The 26,355-nt window shown below is 47.9% G+C and overlaps 1 protein-coding gene across 1 annotated transcript; it reads right to left on the bottom strand.

Moving 5' to 3' along the window:
* Positions 1–19,100: 19,100 nt before the first annotated feature.
* On the bottom strand, positions 19,101–23,433 carry LOC136473247 (receptor-like protein kinase). Its single transcript, XM_066470928.1, has 3 exons — positions 23,329–23,433; positions 20,233–23,204; positions 19,101–19,774 (listed from the first exon to the last, which is right to left on the bottom strand). Exons 2-3 carry the CDS (start codon positions 23,195–23,197, stop codon positions 19,335–19,337), a joined length of 3,405 nt encoding a protein of 1,134 aa, XP_066327025.1. The 5' UTR covers positions 23,198–23,204; positions 23,329–23,433; the 3' UTR covers positions 19,101–19,334.
* Positions 23,434–26,355: the final 2,922 nt, after the last annotated feature.

The following is a 26,355-nucleotide window of genomic DNA, read 5'->3' as shown; positions in this document are numbered from 1 at the left end:
GCCACATGGAGCACCAACTCCGGCGAGGTCCCGCCATGGCGGCGGTGGAAGAAATGACGAATTCACGCTTACCAAGACTCAAACGAATCGACTGCGAGATGGAGGTGGTAGAGGGGATCACAATGAAGCTGTTGACGAACTGGGCAACGTGTTTTTGCAGTGGTGAGCACGCACGACGACGACAACACTCGGTCAGAAATGGGGAAGCTGCTGTGGCTCGATGCTGCGCGCGGTGGAGGCGAGAGAGAGGCAAATGGAGCAGGCGAGTGCGTCGGGCAGGCGCTGGCCTTCTTCTGGAGCTCGGACGCACGACGTGGAGACTTCGGCCGAGCATGCACACCATGTGGCAAGCAGCTCCTGCGCCGGTCGGCCACGGCGAGCTCTGACCGTTTTCTGAAAATTGCGATTCAGTGTTCACGATGATGACTGACAGCGCGACTTCAACGTCTGAGTACGGTTAAACCGTTGATCCATTGCAAAAATAGTGTACATGAAAATTGTAGGTCTACCATCCATCTACAATTTCTTTTCAAGGACCATCATCTAATTCGCCATGGATCCAAAGTTACATCAAGCCAAAGTGGGCTTGATCCAACTGAAAATGCAGTTATGACTTAGAATATTTTTCAGTGTTGAACCCATCATCAAGAATGACTTGTGGGCCATGTTTGAGGCTGTTCCACACATTTTCATGAGTTGATCATAAAACAACTTTTGTTCCTTGATAAATTAGCTACAATTTTGGTAAAGAGTGCACAGCCATGCAAAGTCTCTAAGTTGGTCTTTTGAATCAGTCAAATAGTGGCACTCTAAGGGTCAATTCAAGTCAAACCTCCACATGAGGGCATTTTTGTCATTTTGATCTACATGAACAATGTCCAAACAATTACCCTAAGTGTAGTTAAGGTGTATTAGACCATGATCAACCACTTTACACAATTGTTATACCAATTTCTAATGATCACATGTGATGAAGCATAAAACAATCAATTTACTCAATTATTGCAATTCCATGTTTCACATGTTTCATTACTTTTGTTGCAAGCTTAACTTGCCACATTCCTACCATGTTGCCATGTTTCAAGGTATAAGAAATTCATGTTGCATTCACATGTTGCACTACTACCATTCATAAGCAATCAAGCATGAAACAAACAGAATTTGCGAATGTTGCATATGTATGTTTCAGTGACAATGGCATGATGACATATGTTTATGAAATGAAATGCAGTTATGTGGAAGCCAAACACCTAGGGTGTTACAGTGTCTGCCATAGGCAACGACAGAACTAGCGACGCCACCGAGGGGTGCGGTGACCGTGTCCACTTCGCCGCCCGTTCGCCGATGACTTCCGCACTTGCTGCGTGCTTCCTCGATGCAAGAACCTCCGCACGCCATGTGGCCTCCTGCTCCTCACCAGCGAACGTCACCGTAGGGTCACGATGCTTTGCTGAGGTCATAGTGACCCCCTAACTCTCCTCCTCATTGGAGAAGACCATGTTGAAAGCTCTAGTTTGGTTTTGGTGAATTGATGAAACCCTAAGTGCTAACCTAGTTTATCAAGTGATCATGAGATAGGTAGCACACTCCAAGTGGTGAAGCAAATGAAGATCATAGCATGATGATGATGATGGCATGGTGATGATCAAGTGCTTCGACTTGAAAAGAAGAAAGAGAAAAACAAAAAGCTCAAGGCAAAGGTATATTTTGTAGGAGCTATTTTGTTTTGGTGATCAAGACACTTAGAGAGTGTGATCACATTTAGGTTTGATAGCCGTACTATTAAGAGGGGTGAAACTCATATCGGAATACGGTTATCAAAGTGCTACTAGATGCTCTAACTCATTGCATATGCATTTAGGATCTAGTGAAGTGCTAACACCCTTGAAAATGTTTGTGAAAATACGCTAACAAATGTGCACAAGGTGATACACTTAGTGGTTGGCACATTTGATCAAGGGTGGTGAAGTTTGGGTGCAAGGGTAAGAAACTCCACCGGTGGAGTGTCCGCCCGTAGAGTGCGGATAGTCTGACGGTGCCATCGGCGCCCTAGACAGAAAAGACGGAGGTCACTGTGAGTGACCGGACGCTGGACTTGGTTGGACCAGAGAGTCCGGTCAGTGGCAGCAGAGGACGTGTGTTTCGGTCTCATGACTGGACGCTGAGTCGCTCAGCGACCGAACGCTGGCAGGGTGCGTCCGGTTAGTGCTGACGTACGCTGACGTAGGGCGTATAGAGGAGACATTGTGTGACCGGACGCTGGCTGTGTTCGGTCAAGCATGACCGGACATGTCTGGTCGAGAAAAATCGCGTTTGGAACCTTACTGGAAATGATCGGACGCTAAGGTCTAGCGTCCGATCACTTTCTAACTAACGCGTCCGGTCAACAGACGACCGTTGAAATCTGACAAATAGTATTTGAAGCAGGGGACACGTGGCGTGAATCACGTGACCGGACGCTGAGGGCCAGCGTCTGGTCGATCAGACCAGAGCGCCCGGCCACCCCGCGTTGTGCCCAGTGAAGGGGTACAACGGCTCTATTTCGTGGGGGGCTTCTATTTAAGCCCCATGGCCGGCTCAAGCTCACTCTCTTGGCCATTTGCATTGACATAGCAACCTTGTGAGCTTAGCCAAAGCCCTCTCACTCATCTCCATCATTGATTCATTATCATAGTGAGATTGGGAGTGATCCAAGTGCATTGCTTGAGTGATTGCATCTAGAGGCACTTGGTGTTCGTGTTTCGCTGCGAATTTTGCTTGTTACTCTTGGTGGTTGCCGCCACCTAGATGGCTTAGAGTAGCGAGGATCATTGAGCGGAGGTGGTGATTGTCTCCGGCTCTGATCGTGGTGATTGTGAGGGGTTCTTGACCTTTCCCCGGCGGAGCACCAAAAGGTACTCTAGTGGATTGCTCGTGGCTTGTGTGATCCTCATCTTGTGTTGGTTGTGCGGCACCCTATTAAGGGTTTGGCGTGTGAAGCCAATTAGCGCGTGAACCTCCAAGTGAGTGAATCGCCACAACGAGGAGTAGCTTACCGGCAAGCAAGTGAACCTCGGTAAAAAATCATTGTGTTCATCATTGATTCCGAGGTGATTGGTCTTCATTGTTATTCATCCTTGTGATTGATTGGTTTCTTCATCAACACGGTGGTATAACCTTCTTGATCACTCTCTTTACTTTACCGCAAACTAGTTGACAAGCTCTTTAGTGTAGCTAGTTGTGAGAGCTTGCTTGGTTGGTTGGTGTGGCTCTTTAGTTAGACTTTGAGAGAACACTAACATAGGGTAGTGTCATAGCTATTGTGTGAATAGACACTATCTAAACTAGAATTGTGGTAGGTGGCTTGCATTTTGAGTAGGCTAGCGCAACACTTGCTTCGCCTCATAATTGTCTAACCATTTTGTTAAGTGTTGTTGTAGAGATTTTATTAGGCTATTCACCCCCTCTAGCCTTGAGGACCTTTCACATGTCATCCAAATCCATAGGATCATCCGATACGAGTTCCAACTCGACGTTGCTCCTACGTTCCCTAGCCCTCACGCGCCGGGCGACCTCCTTCTTCTTCTCTTCCTTCTGTTGAACCTCCCTAGTTCTCTTCTTTCAGGCGTTCGCTGCCTCCTTCTGGGTGGCCTGCCGGGCCCTGCCCTCCGATCCCTTAGGAAGGTGTGGCCGAGACTTGTACCTTTCAAGCCCCTATGGAACGGATGGCCCAGGATCAAGAAACAAGAAAAGCAGAGGAAGAAACACGAACAAAATAAGGGATCATACCAGGTTGGACACGACCGAGGCATTAAACGATATGGGTTTCCCCACGACCGTATCCTTGGGCCTCAGTTGCAGCACCTAGCCAAGGCAACTCTAGACCTCATCGTCTGGCAGGTCCTCCGGCGATGCACGGTCCGGGTCCGACCGGCCATCGTACATCGACAATGGCAACATCCTCTCTGCCAACGGAGCAACCTAGCAGTGGAAGAGGGTGTGGAACACCCACACCCCACCAAGGCCACTCCTTATGAGCTTCTAGAGGTCCTCCTCAATTACCTCCACCTTGTGCCTCTTCGTGCTGGCGCAACCCCACGACCAACTTTTCTGCTTCACCGGCCACCCACCGGTGAACGCCGGAAATGGCACCTCTGCCGGATTCTAGATGTAAAACCACTCCCCATGCCACCCCCAGTTGGAGTCACATGGGGTGTACGTGGGATATGAACCTCCCATGCTTGGCTTCCTCTACAAGGCGAACCCCCCCCGGTGCGCTCTTGGCCGAATTCCCCGCCATCATAGCTCTCTCGGAGAAGAAAAGCCAAAAGAGATCTGCACATGGCTCCATCCCAAGGAAATCCTCACAAACGGTGACAAAACCAGCAATGTGTAGCACCCCCATCGGATTGAGGTGCTGTAGCTCCAGACCCCACTCATTGAGGAGCCCACAGGAACCAGTGCACGGGGTATCCTAATCCAAGCTCATGAAAGGTAAGGAAAGAAACCACCTCGTCGGGATGAGGTTGCGGGAACTCCTCCCTCCCAAGGACCCTCCAGTGCGCCACCTCCTACGGCGGCAGAAACCTCTTCATGATGAAAGCCTCTAGCCCCGATGTCCTCATAGTGGACGACCTCTAGTCCAACATGTCGGTGAGTTCCTCTCTTCTCCCTCGCTCTCTCCCCTTTCTTCCCTAGAAACCTCCGTGGCTCTCAGGAATGCTCATGACAAAAAAGGAAGAGAGAAGGCGGCGGCAGATGAAGAATAGACAAAAGAACGAAACGAAAACCCTCTCCCTTCTCCTACTTAAGGAAAAGGGAACAACGGTTAGGGAAGGACACGCTGATCAGGGAAGCCAGAACGACAGAGCGAGAATTTCTCTCTTTTTCCATTTAATGCGGATAAAATGTGCCCTGACCGATGAGACATGCTCTGCCCGACGGAACAACTCCTAATCAGAAGGGACGTGGCCTGGCCATGGCCCACCACTACCGCACAATCAACCACTACCACATGACAAGCACAAGAACCGAAGAACCACCGCACGCGGGTGGCTCCCCACTTCCCCAAGCCAGACCTAGAAGAACCCAAAGCAAAATCTTCCGCCAAAAGAAACCATCCGACCCCCTGAGTCGATCGAATCACTCAGGATAGACACCAAATGACAGGTAAGGAAGCAAAGGGGTGCCCCCATGTAGGCCATGCCGACTCCATCACGAACGACGAGCACGGGTCCCGGTCGGACGTTTCCGACTGAAGCTCTCCGAACCCCATTACTCAGGTCATCAAGGTGAGCATGTGTTCATTAAATACAAAAACTATTCACACAAGGGCTCACCCATGATTGACGAGCGTAGGTCCTAGTCGGACATTTCCGACTGAAGCTCTCCGAACCCCATCACTTAAGCCATCAAGGTGAGCAGTACCGAACCCCTCTATTTCCTTATAAATCATTTCATACATCCATATGCGCATCTCATTCCATACGCCCGTGCCTCCCAAATGATTTGGGCCCTGAACCGCCCAGGGGCTCAGGAACTAAGCATCGCATGTGCAGCGAAATGCATCAGAACGCTCCGTGTTGCATCACAAAGTGATGGTTGCCTCATTCAACATGAGTAACCAACAGAGCCAGGGGAGAAAACCATAGATGAGCACCATGCGACCCTCGCCCAGTCCGGTGGACTGGGTCATCTCAACCTTCTCATTCGATCCTAAACCTCTCGCCAGGCCCACAGAATCTCCATCGAGGGGAGGCCATTAGGCCAACCGGGTAGGTCTCCGGAATGACCTAGGCATCTACCAGGTTGTAGGTAAAGGAGTAGTGGAATGTCACAAAAGGGCTATGCCGACCCCGTCATGAACGATTGACCCGAATTCTGCTCGATCACACTCGTTAGCGAACTCACCAAGCTAGTCTTCGAGCTCGAGCGATCGGGACAGGTGACGAAACTCAGCCCCTCCAGTTGTGAGGAACCAGATGGGGTAACACACACAACTCACATCGACCCCCACGAAGGCCTGACAGGGCTCGGGGGCTCAAGACAAATGCCAAGGAAGTGACCTCGAACTTGCCAGATCCACGACTCCGTCTCGCTCGATCCCATGGCACGCACCAACGCTAGGATCCATGAGCACCACCTCGTCCGATCTTTAACTAACTAACTATGCTTCGTCTACGCTCCAAAAATCTAGGGACCGCGACTCCAAACTCGCATAACGGCTTCACTTCTGAATGCGCTCCAAAAAATCCAGGGACCATGACTCGGAACTCACGTAACGGCTTCACTTCCGACTACGCTCCAAAAAATCTAGGGACCGTGACTCCGAACTCGCATAACGGCTTCACTTCCGACTGCGCTCCAAAAATCTAGGGACCGCGACTCTGAACTCGCGTGAAAACTAACTACCTTGGCCGCCTAGGCTACGCTAAGGCCGGGATCCATGACTCTGACCTGCTTGGTCCCACGGCGCGCACCGATGCTAGGACCCATGGTCTCGGTCTTGTTTGACCCCTAAACTAACTATTTAGAAACCACAGCACGCACCGACGCCAGGGTTTGTCCAAACTAACTCCCTCACCCGATCCCACAGTGCACATCAACGCCAGGATTAGTGAGCTCTCTCATGACTGAACTAACTCCCTCACTCGATCCCACAGTGTGCATCGACGCCAGGACCAGTGAGCTCTATCTCGTCTGAAACTAACTGCTTCACCCAATCCCATGGCGTGTATCGATGCCAACATTAGTGAGCTCTGTCTCATCCAAACAAACTCCCTCACTCGATCCCACGGCGCGCATCGACACCAGGATCAGTGAGCTCTCTCATGACCAAACTAACTCCCTCACTCGATCCCACAGCGCACATCAACGCTAGGACCAATGAGCTCTATCTTATCCAAAACTAACTGCCTCACTCGATCCCATGGCGTGCATCGACGCTAGGATCAGTGAGCTTTGTCTCGTCCGAAATTAACTGCCTCACTCGATCCCACGGCGTGCATCGATGCCAGGATCAGTGAGCTCTGTCTTGTCCAAAACTAACTGCCTCACCTGATCCCACGGCGTGTATCAACGCCAGGATCAGTGAGTTCTGTCTCGTCCAAAACCCTTGACTAACTCCCTCGCTCGATCCCATGGCATGCACCGACACCAAGATCCAAAATCTCTCTCTCACCTAATCTCCCAAAACAAACTAAAAAACTGCCTCGGCTGCACAACGATGCCTCGGGCGACAAAATTCTGTCTCAGATTAAAAACACACACACACGCCCACTAGAACAACACCCCCAGATGGTTCTGCCTAAACCACCCGAGGGCTCAAGGGCTACACCCACAGGTGCGCTCGCGCGCACCCATCGGTAAGACAAAAATCCCTTGAACAATTCGACCCAAATCGCCCGGGGGCTCGGGGGCTTCTGTCGGGTTCATAAACCCAGGGTCCCTCGGGGACCGGCTTCCGCGCCAAGGCTCGGCCCAAGAGTCTAAATACAATAGGCTAGAAGGACGGCCCAGTCATCGACCGGAAGGTCTGGACCGAAAGGAGCGGCACCCGCTCGTCGTCCCCTTGGGCCCACCACTCCGATCGAAGCACTTGCTTTGGCCTCCTACCACCTCCGGACGCCCTCTCCGATCGGAAGGCCTGGCCCAAAGTGCTACTTCCAACTCCGACCCTGCGTCCCTCCGACTGGAGCTTGTAGGAACCCTGCTCACCGCTCTTCTCTGACCGGCGCACTCAGAGCCGACTTGAGGCATCCGACTGGGGACGCCCGCTCGGTAGGAACCAGAAGACGTGCGGAGAAAGGTAAGGCAAGGCTCACAAGTCAAAACCACTATACCAGGGACCATACCCTACATGGAATAGTACTCTGCAGCCACCCTGACACAAACAGTATTGTAGGCGCCGACATCTTCCTCTATAGTATTGTAGGGGCCGCTAAAACTCCCATACGGTAAGGCCCCCGCGTGTCTCTGGACATTGATAGCGGTATGGGCACTAGGATTTACCGTACTAGGTGAACATAGCGAGACTCCTCACATGACTCTAGGCATCAAACAGTATTTGCAGGTACCGACGTCCACCATCCCTGAAAAAGGCAGCACGACCTCCCATGTGCATATGACATTCTACAGCGACAACAACAGTGTTGTAGGTGCCTACCACTATCTTGTACCCGCTGGTGTGGGCAACAAGGCTCGATAGGCATGGGCAACAAGGCTCGGCGGCATACGTACCATCACCGTCTCACTTGTAAAGCCATCCCCTTCATCTATAAAAAGGGCACGCTTCCTCCAACAAAGGGCACCGACTCCAGTAGGCTAGATTTCCTTAGATTGATAGCTCACAACCACAAAACTACCAGGTTCAGACCTCAAACATCTGCTTGAATACTTAGCTCATATCGAAGTTCCTGTCACTCTCGGCCCTTCCGACCGAAGCTGACCGGACCTCTTGTACACCCCATCTTTCTCCTTCTCGTTTGTAACCCCACTGCAAACTTCGAGCACCTGGGCTCAGGAATAAAGTCATCGACCGACCCCGACTGGATGTAGGGCACGTTGTCTGAACCAGTATAAATCATGTGTCATTAAGTGCTAGGCCACCTCTGATCACAACGTACAACAAAACTACAAATATTCACTAGTTGGTCGCTTTCTACACCGACACAACCACTTTATATTTATTTTTTATGGATAGATCATATCCGTATGGCTAATTATAACTATATACTCTAATAATGTTGAACCACTTTATATAGGTCTATAAGGGCAACCACGCAATAACCTTAGTCTTTAGATCGTCTCCAACAAGGAACCCATACGGACACCCTAACCTAAAATGGGTAGCAAGAGATCCAAAATCAACCTCCAATAAAGTACCTATATGGAAGACCTATTTTGGGTTGTCTGAGAGGCACAACCTAAATATGGGCATCCTCTCTCCTGGAAACCTATTTGTAGAAATGATTCTCTTTTGGATCTTGTTGTTGGAGAAGATACCGAATAGGTATTGAACCTTTTGTCTGTAGCGCTACCTAAAGGACGAATGGATCTTATATTTTAGGTGTTGTTGTTGGAGATAGCCGTAAAGATTATATGGCATGGCTCAATATTAGGGCCTGTTCGGTTGGTATTAAAGCCGGCTTATCAGCCGGGTGAAGCTATTTTGTTGTGAGGGAAAAATACTGTAGATTCTAGCTGATAAGCCGGCTGATAAGTTCAAGCGAACAGGATAGTATAAAAATAGCAGCAATAACAAGGGCATGTTTGGTACATAGGAATTTTAGAGGAATCGCACAGGAATTTACCTGCAAAAACACGGGAGCAGGAAATTTTTTCCGTGTTCCAAATAGGACCTAACTAAAGGTATCTATAGTCATATAAAAAAACACCCATGATATTAAAATATACTATTTATATGTCTCTTCTCTTTCTTCTACTCACTACACACTATCCACCCATCCCATGCTCGGCTCCCTTCGCCTGGCCATCTGCCTCGTCGTGTTCTCGCCTCCTTGTGCCTGGCCATCCGCCCACCAGATTTTTTTTAATTTTAACCCTTTTTTGAATATAATTTTAAATCTATCACTGTCGGTTTTTTTCAAAAAAAACTAACACTTTTGGCCGCGCCTATTGCCCTGGCGTGGCCAAATGCCTGTGCCACGCCATGCATGGTGGCGCGGCAGAGGGCTGACGTGGCGTGGGCCGGTCTGGGGACCGATGACGTGGCAGGTCCTGTTGCGCCACCGACCTTGGCGCGGCAGTGCTGCGCCCTGATCCGTGGCGCGGCTGGACCAAATATATACCGCGTGCGAGCCCACCCACCCGCACGCACCCCTGCCTTGCCCGCTCGCTCGAACATCGCCACCGCCGCCGCCAGCCGCACGCGCCCCACCGCCAGTGCCCTGCCTATGCTGCACGCGCACGCGCCCACCCGGCCACGCCGCACCCGCGCCGGCTCAGCCTCGCCTCGCCCCGCCCGCGCCCACATGGCCCGGCCTCGGCCGCTCGCCCACGCCGCGCCCGGCCACTCCCGCCGCGTAGCGCCCAAGCCGGCCGCGCCACGAACGCCGGCGCGTCAAGGCCGCCCGCTCCTAAGGTACCTCCCTCTCGATTTCATATTTTTTTTATTATTATCTAGTATAGTTAGTATTTTTTTGTATCCCTACGGTACCCCCACGTGCCCTCGCAATTCTCGAGCGGCCGGCGTAGAAGCAAAAGAGTTGATGATGGTCTGCTAGTGCCAGCATTTCTAGGAGTATGTAGGGGCATCGAGGCTATTTTCATTGAGTATTAGTGTCTTTGCGATATCTTAGAACGACTATTGTTATGTGACGGAGGAAGTACCCCTTCCGTCCTAAATAAATGCACATCTCGCTTCCTGAAGTTAAATTTTTTTTAAAAATTGACCACATTTATATAATAGCGTACTGATATTTATGATACATAATAGGTACTATTACATTAAGCATGGAGTATACTTTCGTAATAAACTTATTAGGAGATAGAAATATTGATACCGTTTTTTTAGTTTTGATCAAACTTAAACATATTTGACTACTCGAGAAGCAAGATGTGTATTTATTTTAAGACGGAGGGATTACTTGTAATTTTAGAACCAAAGTTTTATATGGATTGATTATGTATTTATTATCTAGTATAGTTAGGATTTTGGGTTTAGGGATTTAGGCTAGTTAGGTTAGTGAATTTGTTTGTGAACTTACTAATATTAACTTGAATTTTGTTAATTTGAATACTCTAACGCTTTGTTTATCAATTTGTAACAGGATGGCCCCTCCCACACAGCACCCGTTGTACCTCATTCTTGAGGTGAAGTACGATGACCAGCACCGAGCACACATCTTGAGTGACAACGACGTAGAGGTGTCCTTGCCTCCTTTGAGGCCCCGCACTCACACCAGGGCGCATCAGTGGGACGAGCGTTATACGCCGTACATACGGCGTGCCGACTTCCTCGAGCTTGTCTGTGTTGTCAACCACGGTCTTCCGCCCCTTGACCCAGCACTACTTACTGCAGCTGTAGACAGGTGCGAGTGCATTCTTTGTACGTAAACTTTCTTGTAACAAATTGGAGACAACTAACAGTTATTCTATTCTTATAACAGGTGGAGGCCTAAGACCCACACGTTCCACCTACCTTGTGGCGAGATGACCTCGACGTTGCATGATGTGAAGGCTATTTTAGGCCTTCAGTTGGGGGGACTTCTAGTGACAGGGATAGTTGACAATGATCACTGGAGAGAGTTCGTGGCTCAGTTTACTGGCTTTCTTCCACCTGACGACGATGCTTCCAAGAAAAATAAGTGAGTAATTCAATCCTATTTAATACTTGCATTGCTTTACAGCTGGCATCGGGTCTCATTTTCTTTGATCAATTATAGGAAAAGTTCCAGTGTTTTGTCATCCTGGATCACAGAGCGCTTTGAGTACTTGGACCCACAAGCTGAGGAGGCACAGATCGACAGGTTCGCTCGAGTGTGGCTCTGGCACTTTCTTGGTGCTTTCCTCTTTCCAGACGCCTCGGGCAACATCATTAGCTGGATCTTCCTTGACATACTTCGCCAATTATGGGAGAACATAGCGGGGTACAGCTGGGGCAGCGCAGTTCTAGCATGGACGTATCGACAGCTATGTGTTGCCCGTCGTCGCACCTCAGGACATGCGAACCTTGGGGGTTGCTCCTACCTACTCCAGGTTTGGTGTTGGGAACGATTGCCCATTGGGAGGCTCCTTAATAATGGTTTACCGATAAGTACTTCGATTCATTATATTCTTCCAGGCAGTTAGATATGATGAGATTATTTGTTGCTAATTCATTATCGTGTTCAATGCAGCGATGGAACGGGCATGATACACTCCCTACAGCTTTGTATATCTGGACGGAAGCACAGTTAGTTAGAGGGAATGCATGGCGCAAGTACAGGGAATATACGGACGGTCTCGATGTCCTAACACAACACCAGGTTACGCTCTCTATACTATCGTAGCAGTGTCTTCTTCGATGTACACTATATCACAACCTAACACAATTACGAAATTTCAGGTGTTTTGGTGTCCTTGGGATTCTCTGGAGCTTCAGGGCTATCTGAGTCCTATCACTAGGGACGAGTCACACGAGTATCACTATGACGTCCCTCTTATTTTTTTTCCATGTGGTCGAGATTCACTTGCCCATCTGGGTCTGCAGACAGTTTGTAAGAATGACATGGTGCCCACCACCGCTTTACTCCACTAATCAAGAATTACACGGGTGCGTTATCGATTAATAACAATGCTACAATTCATAGGTGTGTTTATACAACTAACATCGTTTTGTTGCAGGTTTGACCGCAGGAAGAGGTACAAGACCAAGGATTGGCGCGTGACACACAGCTCGTACATCCATTTATGGCAGACCAGGGTACCACATGCGGTCCTTGTGGGTCCTCCACCACACGACCAGCACACCTTTGATGAGTACCTGTGGTGGCTTCACAGGTCTACGAGGACACATATCAAGCCCCCGTACACTGACGTGGCGATTGACGAGGACTCGGAGGAGGATGTCATCGAAGATGTGTACGACGTTACCACTAGGGAGGACACACAGCTACAGAGAGCCCCGCTTCAAAGATACGTGGTAAGATACTTGAATGGTACAATTTGTTATCCTTTTGGTATTAAGTATGTGTACTAAAACTGTCCAACCGCGTTTCTGTACCCAGGCGACACAATTATCAAGGCTGTCCAACGAAGCAGCGTTCCAGCTTCACGAGTCTAGAGGGCAGGGGCCAGGCGTTCTCGTGGCTTTTGTGGAGGTAAACATAAACTTGTCCGTTTCGAAAATATTTCTTTAGTGTATATGCATTTAGGTAATGCACTAACTTTAACGTCTATTTATGCAGAAGGTGAAGAAGAGCTACAGGAAGCTAGCTCAGAAGCTGAGCTGCATGGACACTCCTTATGAGGAACCGCCACTCTCGGCGCAGTCGGGTGGCACGTCTTCAGCCTCTTTGAGGACACCAGCCGGCTCTTCTCAGCCGATGACTTCAGCGCGGTCGAGTGCCACTTCTGCGGTGCGTACACCACCACATCATAGCGCTGTGAAGGACCCTGCAAGCGAGGACAACGATGATGATGACCCCCCAGGCTTTCGTAGACAGCACGACCAGTGGGACGATTGGCCGCAGCACGAGATCGACATGTCTCAGCTAGGTGGTGCCCCGCTTGGTACCCAAGGAGCCTCACAGGTACTATCAAAGATAGTTTATTTAAATACGTACGCTCCATGAACTAACGATCATAAAGAATTATAAGTAATCGTGCGTATCATATACCTGCAGGGTACGAGCCATACGCACCGTCGATGCGACCATACCGACGTTGACTACACTCCCAATGTGTTGCCAACAAATCCGAAGAGACAGAGACGTCCGAGGGATCCTTACACTCCTGGGTCTTAGTTTGCTAGGTCAAACGAATATTGGCATCCGAAACTTGCTGGGTTGTTTGGTTATGTTATCTCAAACTTATGTCAAAACAATGAATATGTTATGTGGCAGCTTGTCAACTTGCTTCTTATTTGTTTCTTTTGAGTCACGGCAGCACTGTCGGCGAGATTAAGTACCCTGCATTCGGGAACCGGTAGTCCCAGCGTATCTGGACGCCAGTGGCAATTTTTCGTAATTGATTAGTTAAAATGGTGCATAACCGTATTATCAAAGACGAAAAACTAATCATTGGCTTATCAAATTCTCTATTCGGCCGTGAAAAAAACTCAACAAAATACGGGCGCAACGCGTTTCGATTCAACCATCCAGGTAGCCTGGGCGGGCGGCAGGCGCAGCGGCACTGCCGCGCCAAGGTCGGTGGCGCGGCAGGACCTGCCACGTCATCGGTCCCCCAGGCCGGCCCATGCCACGTCAGCCCTCTGCCGTGGCGTGGCTAAAATGTTAGTTTAAAAAAACCCGACAATGTTAGATTTAAAATTATATTTAAAAAAGATTAAAATTAAAAAAAATTCGCCCACCATGCACTTTTGTCATTGGGTTGCCGCCAGTAGCCCGCCACTGGCCCGGGCATGGAGAGGGACAGCGATGAGGAGAGGAGATTGGCAGTGGCACGTCCGAAGGCATTAGTGTGCATGACCCTATGCCGTGTGGCCCTTCCAAGCCGCAGCGTAGTCGTTACTATGGCCAGTGCTTGCGGAAAGTGCGCATAGATAGCATAGCAGTGAATGAACCAAAAAAATGGTGAGAAGGGAGGACGGAACGTACAGGTCCAGGTCCAGCCAACTGAAAGTCCTGATTGCGTTCTTGCAACGGGTGAAGATCAAGGTAGTACGCTGCTGCTTTTGACGCTTTGGCACTTGGCAGCGCAGGTACTTCAAAAAGGGTTGGGCGATCCAGCGAAGCTCTGTCACAAACTCACAACGACTTGACTCAGGACCATTATTGGCAGTTTGTCACAGATCGTCGGTTTTGCTCGTGTGCGTTCTTACTGTAAATTAAGCAGAGAAAGCAACGTAACGACACCTCGCCATGTGCCTTCTGTTTTGTATACTCCCTAGTAGCAGAAGCAGAGCGTGGGTTCACATTCACGACGCACAGCCTGGAACACGTTGTGCCCGTTGTTTTCAACGCGTTACTATTCGTGTCAGCGTGACTCTTGCTACTTAGGCTGCGTTTAGTTCCAAAAACTTTCAAAAAAAATTGCTACAGTAGCCATTACATCGAATCTTGCGATACGTATATGGAGCATTAAATATAGACGAAAAAAAACTAATTGCACAGTTTGGTTGAAAATCGCGAGACGAATGTTTTGAGCCTAATTAGTCCATGATTAAACAGTAATTACTAAATAAAAACGAAAGTGCTACAGTGGCCAAATTCTCAAATTTCACGAACTAAACACAGCCTTAGTAGTACGTCACACCTGTAGAACAAATGATTGGCACGGACGTGGCAACGGTGAAATACGTATGACTATATGAGTACGGGAGTGTCATCACCATGACTATGATTAGTGGCGGAGCTGGGCTGGCCCAACGCCTAGGACCACTCTATGGGCTCATTTTAGTAGATTAATTGGGCCTCTTTGGAACAGTGTGCTACAGTGTAGAGAAAATGGGCTGACGCCTGGGGCCGTGGCCATAGTGGCCCTAGACTTATATCTGCCACCGACTATGATTGTGTCTAATGATATTGTTTGACGGGCTTACTATAACTAATTGAATGTTGTCCACGAAGGTCGTCCATCCGTGACTCCTGTCCGGATGTGGGGACGTGGCACCACAGGAGCGGCCCCCATATATCTCAGAAACATAAAACAAATCCCCGCTTGCTCATTCTTATCTGCCCGACGATCGACGCAGCAGCGTGACCGCTCATTCGTCCACGCCTCTTCCCCCACCGCGCGGTCATGGGCTGCCGTGCCGTGCCCTTCACCCCACCACCCCGCGCCCCATCACCGGCCGCGCGCGCGTGCCCGTCCTAGTCACCGATGCTGCTCGCTCCCTCGTTGTCCGTCCGTTCGTCTCCCGTCGCCGTCGCACACGCCGTTGATCCCACCATGGCCGCTGGGGCGCACGTGTCGTGCCGCCTCTGGTCTTCTCTGGCCGAGCCATGGGCACCCATGAGAGCAGGCAGTGCTGGTGGTGCTCGCGCACCGTGGTTCGCCACCGGCTCCCACCCCGATGGCCGGAATTGACTGGTCCGTCCTCCCCCCCTATGTTGCATATGTATATTTCAAGTGATTCAAGCATTTCAGATGTATGTTTCAATTGGTTAATCTTATTGTTGTAAAAGTAGATCGAGGGATGTTGCACATTTGTTGTAAGCGTTTTAGAGACATGTTGTAAGCGTTTGTTCAAAATGTTTCATCTGTTTCCGGACATTTGTTGCAATTGTTTTTTATCTAGATGTTGTATATGTTGCAACAATATATTTCAAATATTTTATTTGTTTTAGTCTGATGTTGCAGCAAGTGGTTTCATATTGCAAGTTGCATGTGTTTTATTTTGGATGTTTCATGTGTTTCACACATATGTTGCTAGAGCATGTTTCAAATGTTTCATCGTTTCAGTCTTATGTTGCAAGTGTTTTATATTGTTTGGCTGGGGCGAACCGGAGGAGGGGGGGTGGGGGGGGGGGGACGGGGTAGACAGCGTGCCAGGGGGCCGGCAGATGGGGGTGCTGGGTGCCAGCGGGCGGGGGCTGCAGGTCGAGGAGCGCTAGGCATGCTCATCCTCAGTGGCTCATCCCGGCTCCTATGTGTAGCTCGCGCGGAGAGTCGGAGAGAGATAGGAGGGGGTTAGGACTGACGGGCACATAGATAGGGCGGAGCGCACTCGTGGAGAAGGACGAAGGCGGACAGGGGCGAGGCAAAGGCGGACGTGGGCAGGTTGCACAGGCGTCCAGACACGCGCATCCGGACCTCCGGGCGCTAGCCACGCCCATAACTAACTAGTACAACTAAATTGTTATTTTTGTGATTTATTATTTGTCTTTCTATCATATAATATTCAAACTTTTGTCCTTGTGTGACTATAGAAACAATTGTAAAATGTTAATTGTCTTTGTGCCAACACGGATATGGTTTTGTCGGGTTTGTAGTTTTGTCTAACAAGTTCTTTCTCGAAATTAAAAATTACAGATTATGTCTATATAAATTGCAACGAACTAAAGCCGTAATTTTAGTATAAAATATATACAATAATCATCGCCTGAAAGGAAACTAAAATTGAGGCACCTAAATTTTAGCAAGTCCCATGATATACTTTTTTTTGACAACATCCCATGTTATACTTTAATCATCACTAATAACAATAATAGCCACTTGATTTAGTGCCCATTTGATAGAGATCTAGCTCCAGCCAAGACAGTTTCAGACGTGGTTTTTTTTACGAAGCAACTTTTGTCAGTATTTCGTATCGCCGACTAGTGTCAAGTTTTGCGTGTGTTTGCTTCGGATGGCTTAGCACTTGGGGACTAAGTAATTATACTAGTTTGGGTAGGGGCCTATGTCAGATTTGGTAGAGTTCCAGCTCGAGCCAAAACTGTTTCAAACGTGGTTTCTTTGATGAAGCAGCTCGTGTCAATACTTTGTACTGCCGACTAGCGTAAAATTTTGCATGTGTTTGCTTCAAATGACTCAGCACTCCTAGGATTTATACTAGTTTATGCAAGGGACCACATCAGTGTACCCTGTCATATCTCTTAACTACATTACATCATCTTATGCTCCTCTTCACAATTACCTACAGGAATGATTGGATATATATAAATATCTATTCAATAATAGAAATAAGCAAACATCGCATAGACTACTAAAGAAGGTACCAAATGAGTGCAAGAGTTTACATAGATGCATCCCCTAAATCCCATGTGGGACAGAAGGTTTTACCTCATCAAGACCTTGAATTAAATTGTCTTACTTATATACATAGATTCTTACCTTGAAGGAGCAATTGTTGAGAAGGTTCAGGCACCGTTTGGTAGGGCTCTTCTCTGGCTCCCTACCAAACAGTTTAGTACGAGAAACCCTCCGAAGAAGGCCTATAGAAACCATTAGAAGGAACAGTTTTTGTGGAATGGTTCATGTGTGCATAGCATAGCAGTGAATAAAAAGCAAAAAAAAAGGTGAGAATGGAGGAATTTATCAGTCTGGCTTATCAGACATAGTACAATATTTTGCTCTGACAATAAATCAGTGAACGGTACTTTTCAGTCCGGTTTTTTAGCAAAACGAACCGGGCCAGAACGTACACACGTGCAGCCAGCTGAAACTCCTGCTTGCGTTCTTGCACCGGGCCTCCTCGGGCAAGCAAAGCACAAGTTGCACAATGGACGAAGAGCAAGGTAGTCTGCTGTTGCTTTGACAATGTGGCACTTGGCTGCCTGCTGGCTGCTGTTTTGACTATTTGGCAGCGCAGGCAGGGTTCATGTGTTCGCATAACCCTTGAGGATTAATCTCGACGTGTTTTTTATGAAAATGGCTTAGAAGGGTTCATGTAGTAATGTACCAATACGATGGTATCATATGGTTGTTCACAACAAGCATGTCCTGGCACTAAGAAACGAAGTAACACCGGAGCGAGGCTTGCCGGGTCTTTTTTTTCCAGCAAGAGGAAAGAGTTTTATGTACAAAAGCCTTACGTCGTACCCGGGGTAACCTCTTCCGTGAAATTTCCGGGGACAGATTGAACCCGTGTCGCACTAAAATATTCCCAGGTGGGACATTCCCGTCACTGAAGTCCTCTCGACAAAACACGGCTCGACCTAGAGCCGTCCCATCCATCCCTCTAGTCCTCGCATCCCAACACACCCTTAGCACACGAGCCGAGCATCTCTCCTCATCTATTTCATTTCAACTAAAATTAATCGTACAAATCGTTTTGCTATAAAAAAAACTAAAACTAATCATTGTGAACCAATCATGGATGTATATACCAAGCGAGAGTACGTATAGACTACAGGTTCAGCGAGCCGGAGCCTCCGAGCAGCTCGGCAGAATCAGAAATCCTACTGTCACCGTTAGTACGCGCTGCTGTAGGATTGCAATCCCGGTCTCCCCTGGTTCGACTTGGACAATGACGGGCCGCCGCCGCCGGCAGCGAGAGGTCGTGCGCCCGTCAGCTCCTTCACGACGGTGGCCATGGGGGGCCTTTGGCTCACCTCCCTGGCCGCGCACCGGAGCGCCACCAACAGGACCTTACGCACCTCCTCCATCTCCACCGTGCCGAAGACTTCCACCATGAGGGCCGAGTCGCAGATGGCCTCGATTTTGTCGGTGCCGTTAAGCGCGGACGACTGCAATAGCCGAGGGAGGGTAAAAAAAACTATTTATGTTTCAGAAATAAAAATCGGACGACTGCAATAGTTGAAGAAGATAAATTGGACTTCTTTCTCCCAAAAACACATCCTCTAGTTGGGCTAGGCCAGTGGTGGAGCCACTTTAAGGTCATGCTGCGCTCTACCTCCCCCTCTCCAGTATTGATTTTGAAGAGTCCAGCTGTAGTACACTAACTATACACATGTTTGCTCCTACTAATCTACACAGGCGCATCATGCATGCTTACAAGCAAGCAACTGATCTCAACCTCACACTTGTTGCTCTCCTCCATGTATTTGTTTGTGCAATCTAACTCGCACCCATCTTAAGTTTTCTCGCCATCGCAGCATGCACTTTCCGTTGTGTTTTCAGAAAAACTAAAATTACTCTTACAGTCCACACATTTCAGAAGAACTAAAATTACTCTTTTCTCATCCGTTTCATTTCAACTAAAATTAATCTTTGTCAACTAACCAATCAGGCAGGATGTACACCAAGCGAGGGTGCCTAGAGAGTAGAGACTACAAGTTCAGGAAGTTGGTGTCCCCGAACAGCTCGGCAGAATCAGAAATCCTACTGCCAGTACGCGCTGCTATGGGATTGCGATCCCGGTTTCCCCTACTTCGACTCGGACAACGACCGGCCGCCGCCGCTGGCAGCCAGTGGCAGGCCGTACGCCCGTCAGCTCCTTCACCACGGCGGCCATGGACGGCCTTTGGCTCGCCTCCCTGGCCGCGCACCGCAGCGCCACCGACAGCACCTTGCGCACCTCCTCCATCTCCACCGTGCCGAAGACTTCCTCCATGAGGGCCGTTCAGCGCGGACGACACCCAGCTGACTATGTCCGTGCTGTCGGGGAACGAAGGATCCACCGCCGTCCTCCTGGTGAGCAGCTCCAGTAGCACCACGCCGTAGCTGTATACGTCGGACTCCATGCAGCTCTTGGTCGAAAACGCCAATTCTGCAAGGCAGCGCAGGCTCATTAGGTATGTGCATCGTTGTGTATTCTGAAAAGACCAATTTTTCATAGTTTCCAGATGACAAGTGCACCAGCAGATCATATAAGTGTAGTATTTTATATATAAAAAAAGATAACATGACAGTATCTGGCAAATTGAATTTCCAAATGTTTATATTGTGAATTTCTTTCGCCAAGAGGAATTAACTGTTTGTAAGCTTCTCCACGACTTTTATCTTCTATCAGAACTTTTGAGATGTAAAAAGCTTCTGAGATGTAATTGGTAATGTGTATGCTTGCACTCAGATTACTGGAAACAAATCAAACAATTCTAGTACATGGAGATTTCAAATAATTGCTTCAGCTACACAAGACATTTCAGAATCCTAAATTTCTAATCAATGTATACATGCTTGTGAGGAAAAAGAAACTGTTATGAATGTGCTTTGTTTCAACCATACCTGGGGCCATATATCCAATGGTGCCAACGATTCCAGTGGTCTGTGAAGCAGTAGAAGGCTGGTCCATGAGCTTTGCAATGCCAAAATCTGAAATATGTGGCACCATGTCCTTGTCCAGCAGGATATTACATGGCTTGATATCACGGTGAATGATCGCAGGGCAGCAGTCATCGTGAAGATATGCTAACCCATGGGCGGTGCCGAGAGCTATGTCATACCTCACACACCAGTCCAAAGTTGGTTCTGGCTGAATTACATGCAGAACATCATGAAGGCTACCTTTTTCCATAAAATCACACAGTATGAATCCATTATCACGTCTGAACCAAAATTCTTTCAACTTTATCAAGTTTCTGTGCTTAATTTTTCCTAGTGTCTTCAGTTCTCTAACCATGCTTTTGTATGAACCTTTGTGTGCAGAAATCACAAGTTTCTTTATAGCATAAACATCTCCTGACCTCAGTGTTGCCTTGTAAACAGTTCCGTGACCACCTGTACCGATGATATACTTGTCATCAAAATTTTCAGTAGCCTCTATAATCTCATTTAATTTAGATGAGGAATCTTCAAACATATTACTGACTGCTTCCTCAGTATTCTTCTTCCGATCTCGAGATTTCAGAAGGATGCAACACAGTATAAGTACCAGAACTGCTCCCACAAATAATGAACCAAGAACTATGAGGACAATTTTGAATCGGCCATGCACTACTCTTTTCTTCGACCCACCACAAGGTTTCAAAACATTAGCTCCCATGCAAGAAGAATCACTGGTGCTGCAAGAGATACAGAGGCCTGGGTTTCCATTAAAGGAATTTGGTGTGGAACTCAGAAACTTCAGAAGATTATCTGGGACTGGTCCACTAAATTGGTTGTAAGAAACATTCAAGGCATTCAAAAAACCTAGACTTCTCAATGTAACAAGGCCTCCTGAGAGATTATTAAATGACAAATCTAAGTTTTGCAAGTCCACTAAATTACCCAATTGTGGTGGAATATCACCAACTAGACCATTGCTACTAAGGTTCAAGGCTGTACCCAGTTTCACCAGCTGTCCTAATGATGAAGGGATACTACCCCCAAGAATATTTCCACCAAGTTGCAGCTCAATAAGCATTTCCAACTGGGAGAGGGACTCAGGCAAGCCTCCGCTGAATCTATTCTCTTGCAATCGTAGTTGTGTCAGAAACTTCAAGTTGCTTACTGTGCTGAGGGCCGAACCATTCAAAGAGTTAAAACTCAAATCAAGTGAATACAACTTGGAGCAACTGGAAATTTGCACAGGAATTGAACCATGTAATATGTTGTGTGAGAGGTCAAGTCTTTTCAGATTCACTAAGTTTCCAATTTCAGGTGGTATTGCCCCAGAAAGCTTGTTCTCTGACCAGTTTATCTCAGTAATGTTTACACATCTGCTGAAGCTTTGAGGAATGTTACCACTTAAGGAATTGTGGCTCAGATCCATATAACTTAGATTTGCACAGTTTTTTAATTGTGGAATAGACCCATCAAGGTTATTGTTTTTGACAATGACTCGCTTCAGACTTGGGCAGTCCACAACATTGGATGGGATGCTACCGTTGAGATGATTAAACCCCAAGTCCAGAATTCTGAATGCTTTTTCTGAACAAATGTTTGGTGGGATTCCACCAACAAAACTGTTATTTGTGAAATCTATTTGCACCAAGGGGCTATTAACACCCAGTTCCTGTGGAATGACTCCAGTGAAGAAATTATCAAACAGTGTAATGTTCTGCAGGTGCTTCAGCTCAGCTAACACTGAAGGTAGCTTCCCTGTGAATCTGTTGCTATAAATAAGGACGCTCTCAAGGGTTTGGATACTCCAAATATTCTCAGGGAAGTCTCCCATGAGGCGATTCTCGAAAAGAAAGAGCTTTGACAAGTTCCGTAAATTTGCCAACTCTTCAGGAACAGTGCCCTCCAGCTGGTTTGCATCCAACTCTAGCCACTGCAGCAACCGACAGTTGCCAATCTCAGGTGGGATCGGCCCTGACAGGGAGTTCTGTGAAAGTAAAAGATATGTGAGGTTGCTCAATAAGCCGAGAGAAGTTGGAATTTTGCCAGACAGACTATTATTGAGAAATCCAAGTTGTTGCAAGCTCCTGCAATTCCCTAGCCATGATGGAATTTCACCCTTTATATAATTGAATGACAAGACGAATACTTCCAGCATGCAGTTGTTCTCAAAACTGAAAGGAATCTCACCCGTGAAGCTATTGCTAGTAGCATCAAAAACCCTGAGGCCTTTGGTCTCACTCAAGGTTTCTGGAAGACTGCCACTCAGTTGATTATCAAATAGACTCAGCTCCTCCAACTTGGTGCAGTTGCCGATTGAACTGGGCAAAACTCCAGACAACATATTATCCTGCAACCACAATGACTTAAGGCTTGTCATTTCACCAACCGAGAAGGGTATCGAACCACTGAGCTGATTGTCATTTAGGTGCACTTCCTCCAGCAACTGGTTCTTGAACAACTCCTCTGGTATTGTTCCATTGAAAGAGTTGTAGTACAGTGACAGTGCTGACAATTTCTTGAGGTTGCCCATTGATGCTGGTATACTGCCAGAAAGCAAGTTTTGGGACAGATCCAATTGTTCAAGCATACTGCAGTTGCCCAATTCTAGAGGGATCAAACCAGATATGTTGTTAGCAGATAAAATGAGAATTTGCAGGTATTTCAGACGCCCTATTTCAGGTCCTATAAAACCTGAAACCTGTGATGATGACAGGTCAAGAGAAATCACTCTGTTCCTTCCATTGCAACCAACACCATTCCATGCACAAGGAGTTGCATCTGAAGCACTCCAGTTGGACCTTAGGAAACTTGGCAGTATGAGGCTTTTGGACAGAGCAAGAAGGGCTGCACCATCTGAACTCAAACTCCAAGATGGCCAAACTAATGTGGAAAACAGCGAGAACCAAAGCCACAGAACTAGCCTCATTTTGATGCTGAAAAAGAAACGTTTCAAGTCAGCACAGCTGAAAACAGGAATGGTTGTGTTTTTCCTGTAACTCCCTAACAAACCAAAATAAGCAGTTATTCAAACAATTGAGTGTGCATTGCTGTACTAACCTTTTCTGCGGCTCTTGCAGAAGAACAGAAGAACTTGGGTGCTGATCAAGCCTCCTGGAATCCAAAGTGGCATGTATGCTGTACTGGTACCAGTAACTCGATGTTGTCCACAAGATATATACGACAGAAACAGTTTACGTGGGTGCCCAACTGACCACACGGAAAGTGGGTTGACATATAAAAAATGACAGGAACGATACAGGATCTAGACCGGTAGTAAACGACACAGGATTGCCGTGTTGTTTGTTGCACATGAATTTTCTACTCACGCGACGCGAGTTCACACTGGAGATTTAAAAAATGACAGGTACGCGTGTGTGCTGCTCCTTGCCGCGTTCCACCAATACCATGAGCAATCAAGCATGTGAACGCAGTAACGTCAAACAAACCACTCCAGCATCGCACAGCGACGTCTACGTATGTTTTTCTGCCACAGGATCAAGAAAAAGACACAAACGTGGCTACTGAATGACACAACAAGTGAGATTCTTGGGTGAAAACAGAGAGTCAAACTCCTTGCGAATTGTGGTGGAGGAAGGAGGATCGATGACCTGCATTCCATGATCCCTTACCAATTCATTGACGTTGAGTCAACCTGTTTGCTTCCAGTTCTGCTCATATGGCTGAATTAAGGTTGTGTGCATTCTGTCATTTTAAGTTCAATTTCATCTTTTTTTGCTATTTTTTAGAAACAGAGGTTTTCCCGCTTTATTTTAGTGTGAAACAAAGCAGTTCACATTTTTCAGTACTGGAAGCGTATCCAGTAGGGCCGCACTCGACTATCTAGATACCTTGTTCGAAGTGGGCCGGGCTTTTCCAAGTAATAGGTGCGCGCGGGCTCTGGAAGCAAACAAGCATGGGCTTGCAGACTTGCAGCACAGGCTTCTCCTAAGTCCCAGCTAACGGAACACGCATTTGGACATTTGTGGTTTACCATTTGCGTGCAAGGTAATGTCAGTGATAGCCTATGGGTTTATCCCAGTTCTGTGACTTCTGATTTCCATTGGGGCGTGGTTAGGGTCCGGACGCTTTCGCAGCCCACCCCAGTCCGCCTTCGCCCCGCCCACGAGTGCGCTCCGCCCTCGTCTCTATGCCCGATGGTCCTTCTCCTGACCCCTTCCTCTCTATCTAACTCTCCGCGCGGGCGACACACAGGAACCGGGATGAGCAGTCGAGGACGAGCACGCCCCCAGCGCCCCCAACCTGCAGCACTCCCGTCTGCCGGCCTCCAGCACCTCCTTCCACCGGCCCTAGCACCTCCATCCGCCCGCCGCCAGCGCCCCCGTCCGTTGTCCCCTCCCGGCGTGCCGCTTGCCCCATCCGCCGGCCCAGCTCGCCCCCGGCCGAACAACATAAACACTTGCAACATGATGCAACATAAGACTAAAAACAGATTAAACATTTGGAACATGCTCTTGCAACATGTGTGTGAAACACATGAAACATCTAAAATAAAACACTTGCAACTTGCAACATGAAACCACTTGCTGCAATATAAGACTAAAACAATGAAAACATTTGAACATACTGTTGCAACATATGCAACATCTAGATAAAAAACAATTGCAACATACGTCTGAAAACAGATGAAACATTTTGAACAAATGCTTACAACATGCCTCTGAAATACTTGCAACATTGCAACATGTGCAACATCCCTCGATCTACCTTTGCACCATCAAGATGAAACAATCGCAACATACAGCTGAAATGTCTAAAACACTTGAAACATACATATGCAACATAGGGGGAGGGGAAGGCCGGACCGGTCGATTCCGACCGTCGGGGTCGGAGCCGACAGCGAGCCACGGCGCACGAGCACCACCAGCACCGCCCGCGCTCGTGGATGCCCGTGGCTCCGCCGAGGAAGACCTGAAGCACCACGGCACATGCGCCCCAGCAGCCATGGCGGGGTCAGTGGCGTGCATGACGATGATGGGAGGCGGACAGATGAACAACGAGAGAGCGACTGACATAGGCGATGGGGCGTAGGGCGGTGAGGCACGGCGTGGTAGCCGACAACCACGCGGTGAGGGAAGGGGCGCAGACAAATGAGTGGCCACGCTACCGCGTCGGGCGCCAGGTGGATAAGAACGAGTAGGGATTTGTTTTTATGAGAGATGGAGAGATAGGGCTCGTTCCTGCAAAGCCGTGTTCAGACGGGAGTCACGGACGGACGACCGTGGCTTATCATTATCGTTTCAAATCTCTCTCAAATGTTTTTTTTTTGACCCTAGACCATTTCTGGTTGAACTACAAAATACTCATGTTAAGTTACTCATTATGATACAAAGACAAAATTTTGCACCTTAATTTTGTTGTTGACACTTCATATTAATATGCAACGTAATTTTTCTATACCTAATAACATTAATTTATTGTCTGATTTATTATTATTGCGTATAAAAAGTAATATTACGGTGATTGATTTTTATTTAGACAATGAACTTAAACAGGTCAGCCGATGCAACATTTAGGACCTAGTACTTGGCATGTTTTGATTTGGCGCAGATAATTAGGTTTTTCGAATTGTCCACTGGTAGAGAACCGAGCTTTACTCCCGGTGGGGAACCCCCTCTAGTCCTGGTTCCCCACCCGGGAGCAAGCATCCGGGACTAAAGGGGGGTCCTTTAGTCTCGGGTCAGGAACCGGGACTAAAGGAGGACCTTTAGTCCCGGTGGGTAACACCAACCGGGACTAAAGGTGCCTCCTGACATGCCACGATGGCCGGCACCTTTAGTCCCGGTTGGTAATACGAACCGGGACTAAAGGTTTTTTTTTCTTTTTTCTTTTCTTTTCATTTTTTTGTTTTCTTTTCAAAATAGGTTTTCGAAGTCGTATTGTACGCTACTAATTATACATTTATACGCGCATATAGTATGTTTCGGTTCAAGCACAATGAACGTATTAAATCACACAATTCAAGCATAGAAATATATATATATATATATATATGCATGCATCATATATATATATTTACATGCATGCATGCATATGTGTATTTTACATTATATTATTTCATGTGCA

Source organism: Miscanthus floridulus, chromosome 8 (assembly GCF_019320115.1).
Source record: "Miscanthus floridulus cultivar M001 chromosome 8, ASM1932011v1, whole genome shotgun sequence".
Taxonomy (NCBI): Eukaryota; Viridiplantae; Streptophyta; class Magnoliopsida; order Poales; family Poaceae; genus Miscanthus; species Miscanthus floridulus.
Note: the sequence above shows the minus strand (reverse complement) of the source record. Positions and strands in the feature narration are given on the sequence as shown.

What these genes read in the sequence shown, in the direction of transcription:
- LOC136473247 (XM_066470928.1), bottom strand. Translation starts at nt 23,197, where the DNA reads ATGAGGCTAGTTCTGTGGCTTTGGTTCTCGCTGTTTTCCACATTAGTT. An exon ending in CATTGGATATATGGCCCCAG is followed by an intron (nt 19,775 to 20,232) that starts GTATGGTTGAAA and finishes GCTGCCTTGCAG; the next exon opens with AATTGGCGTTTTCGACCAAG.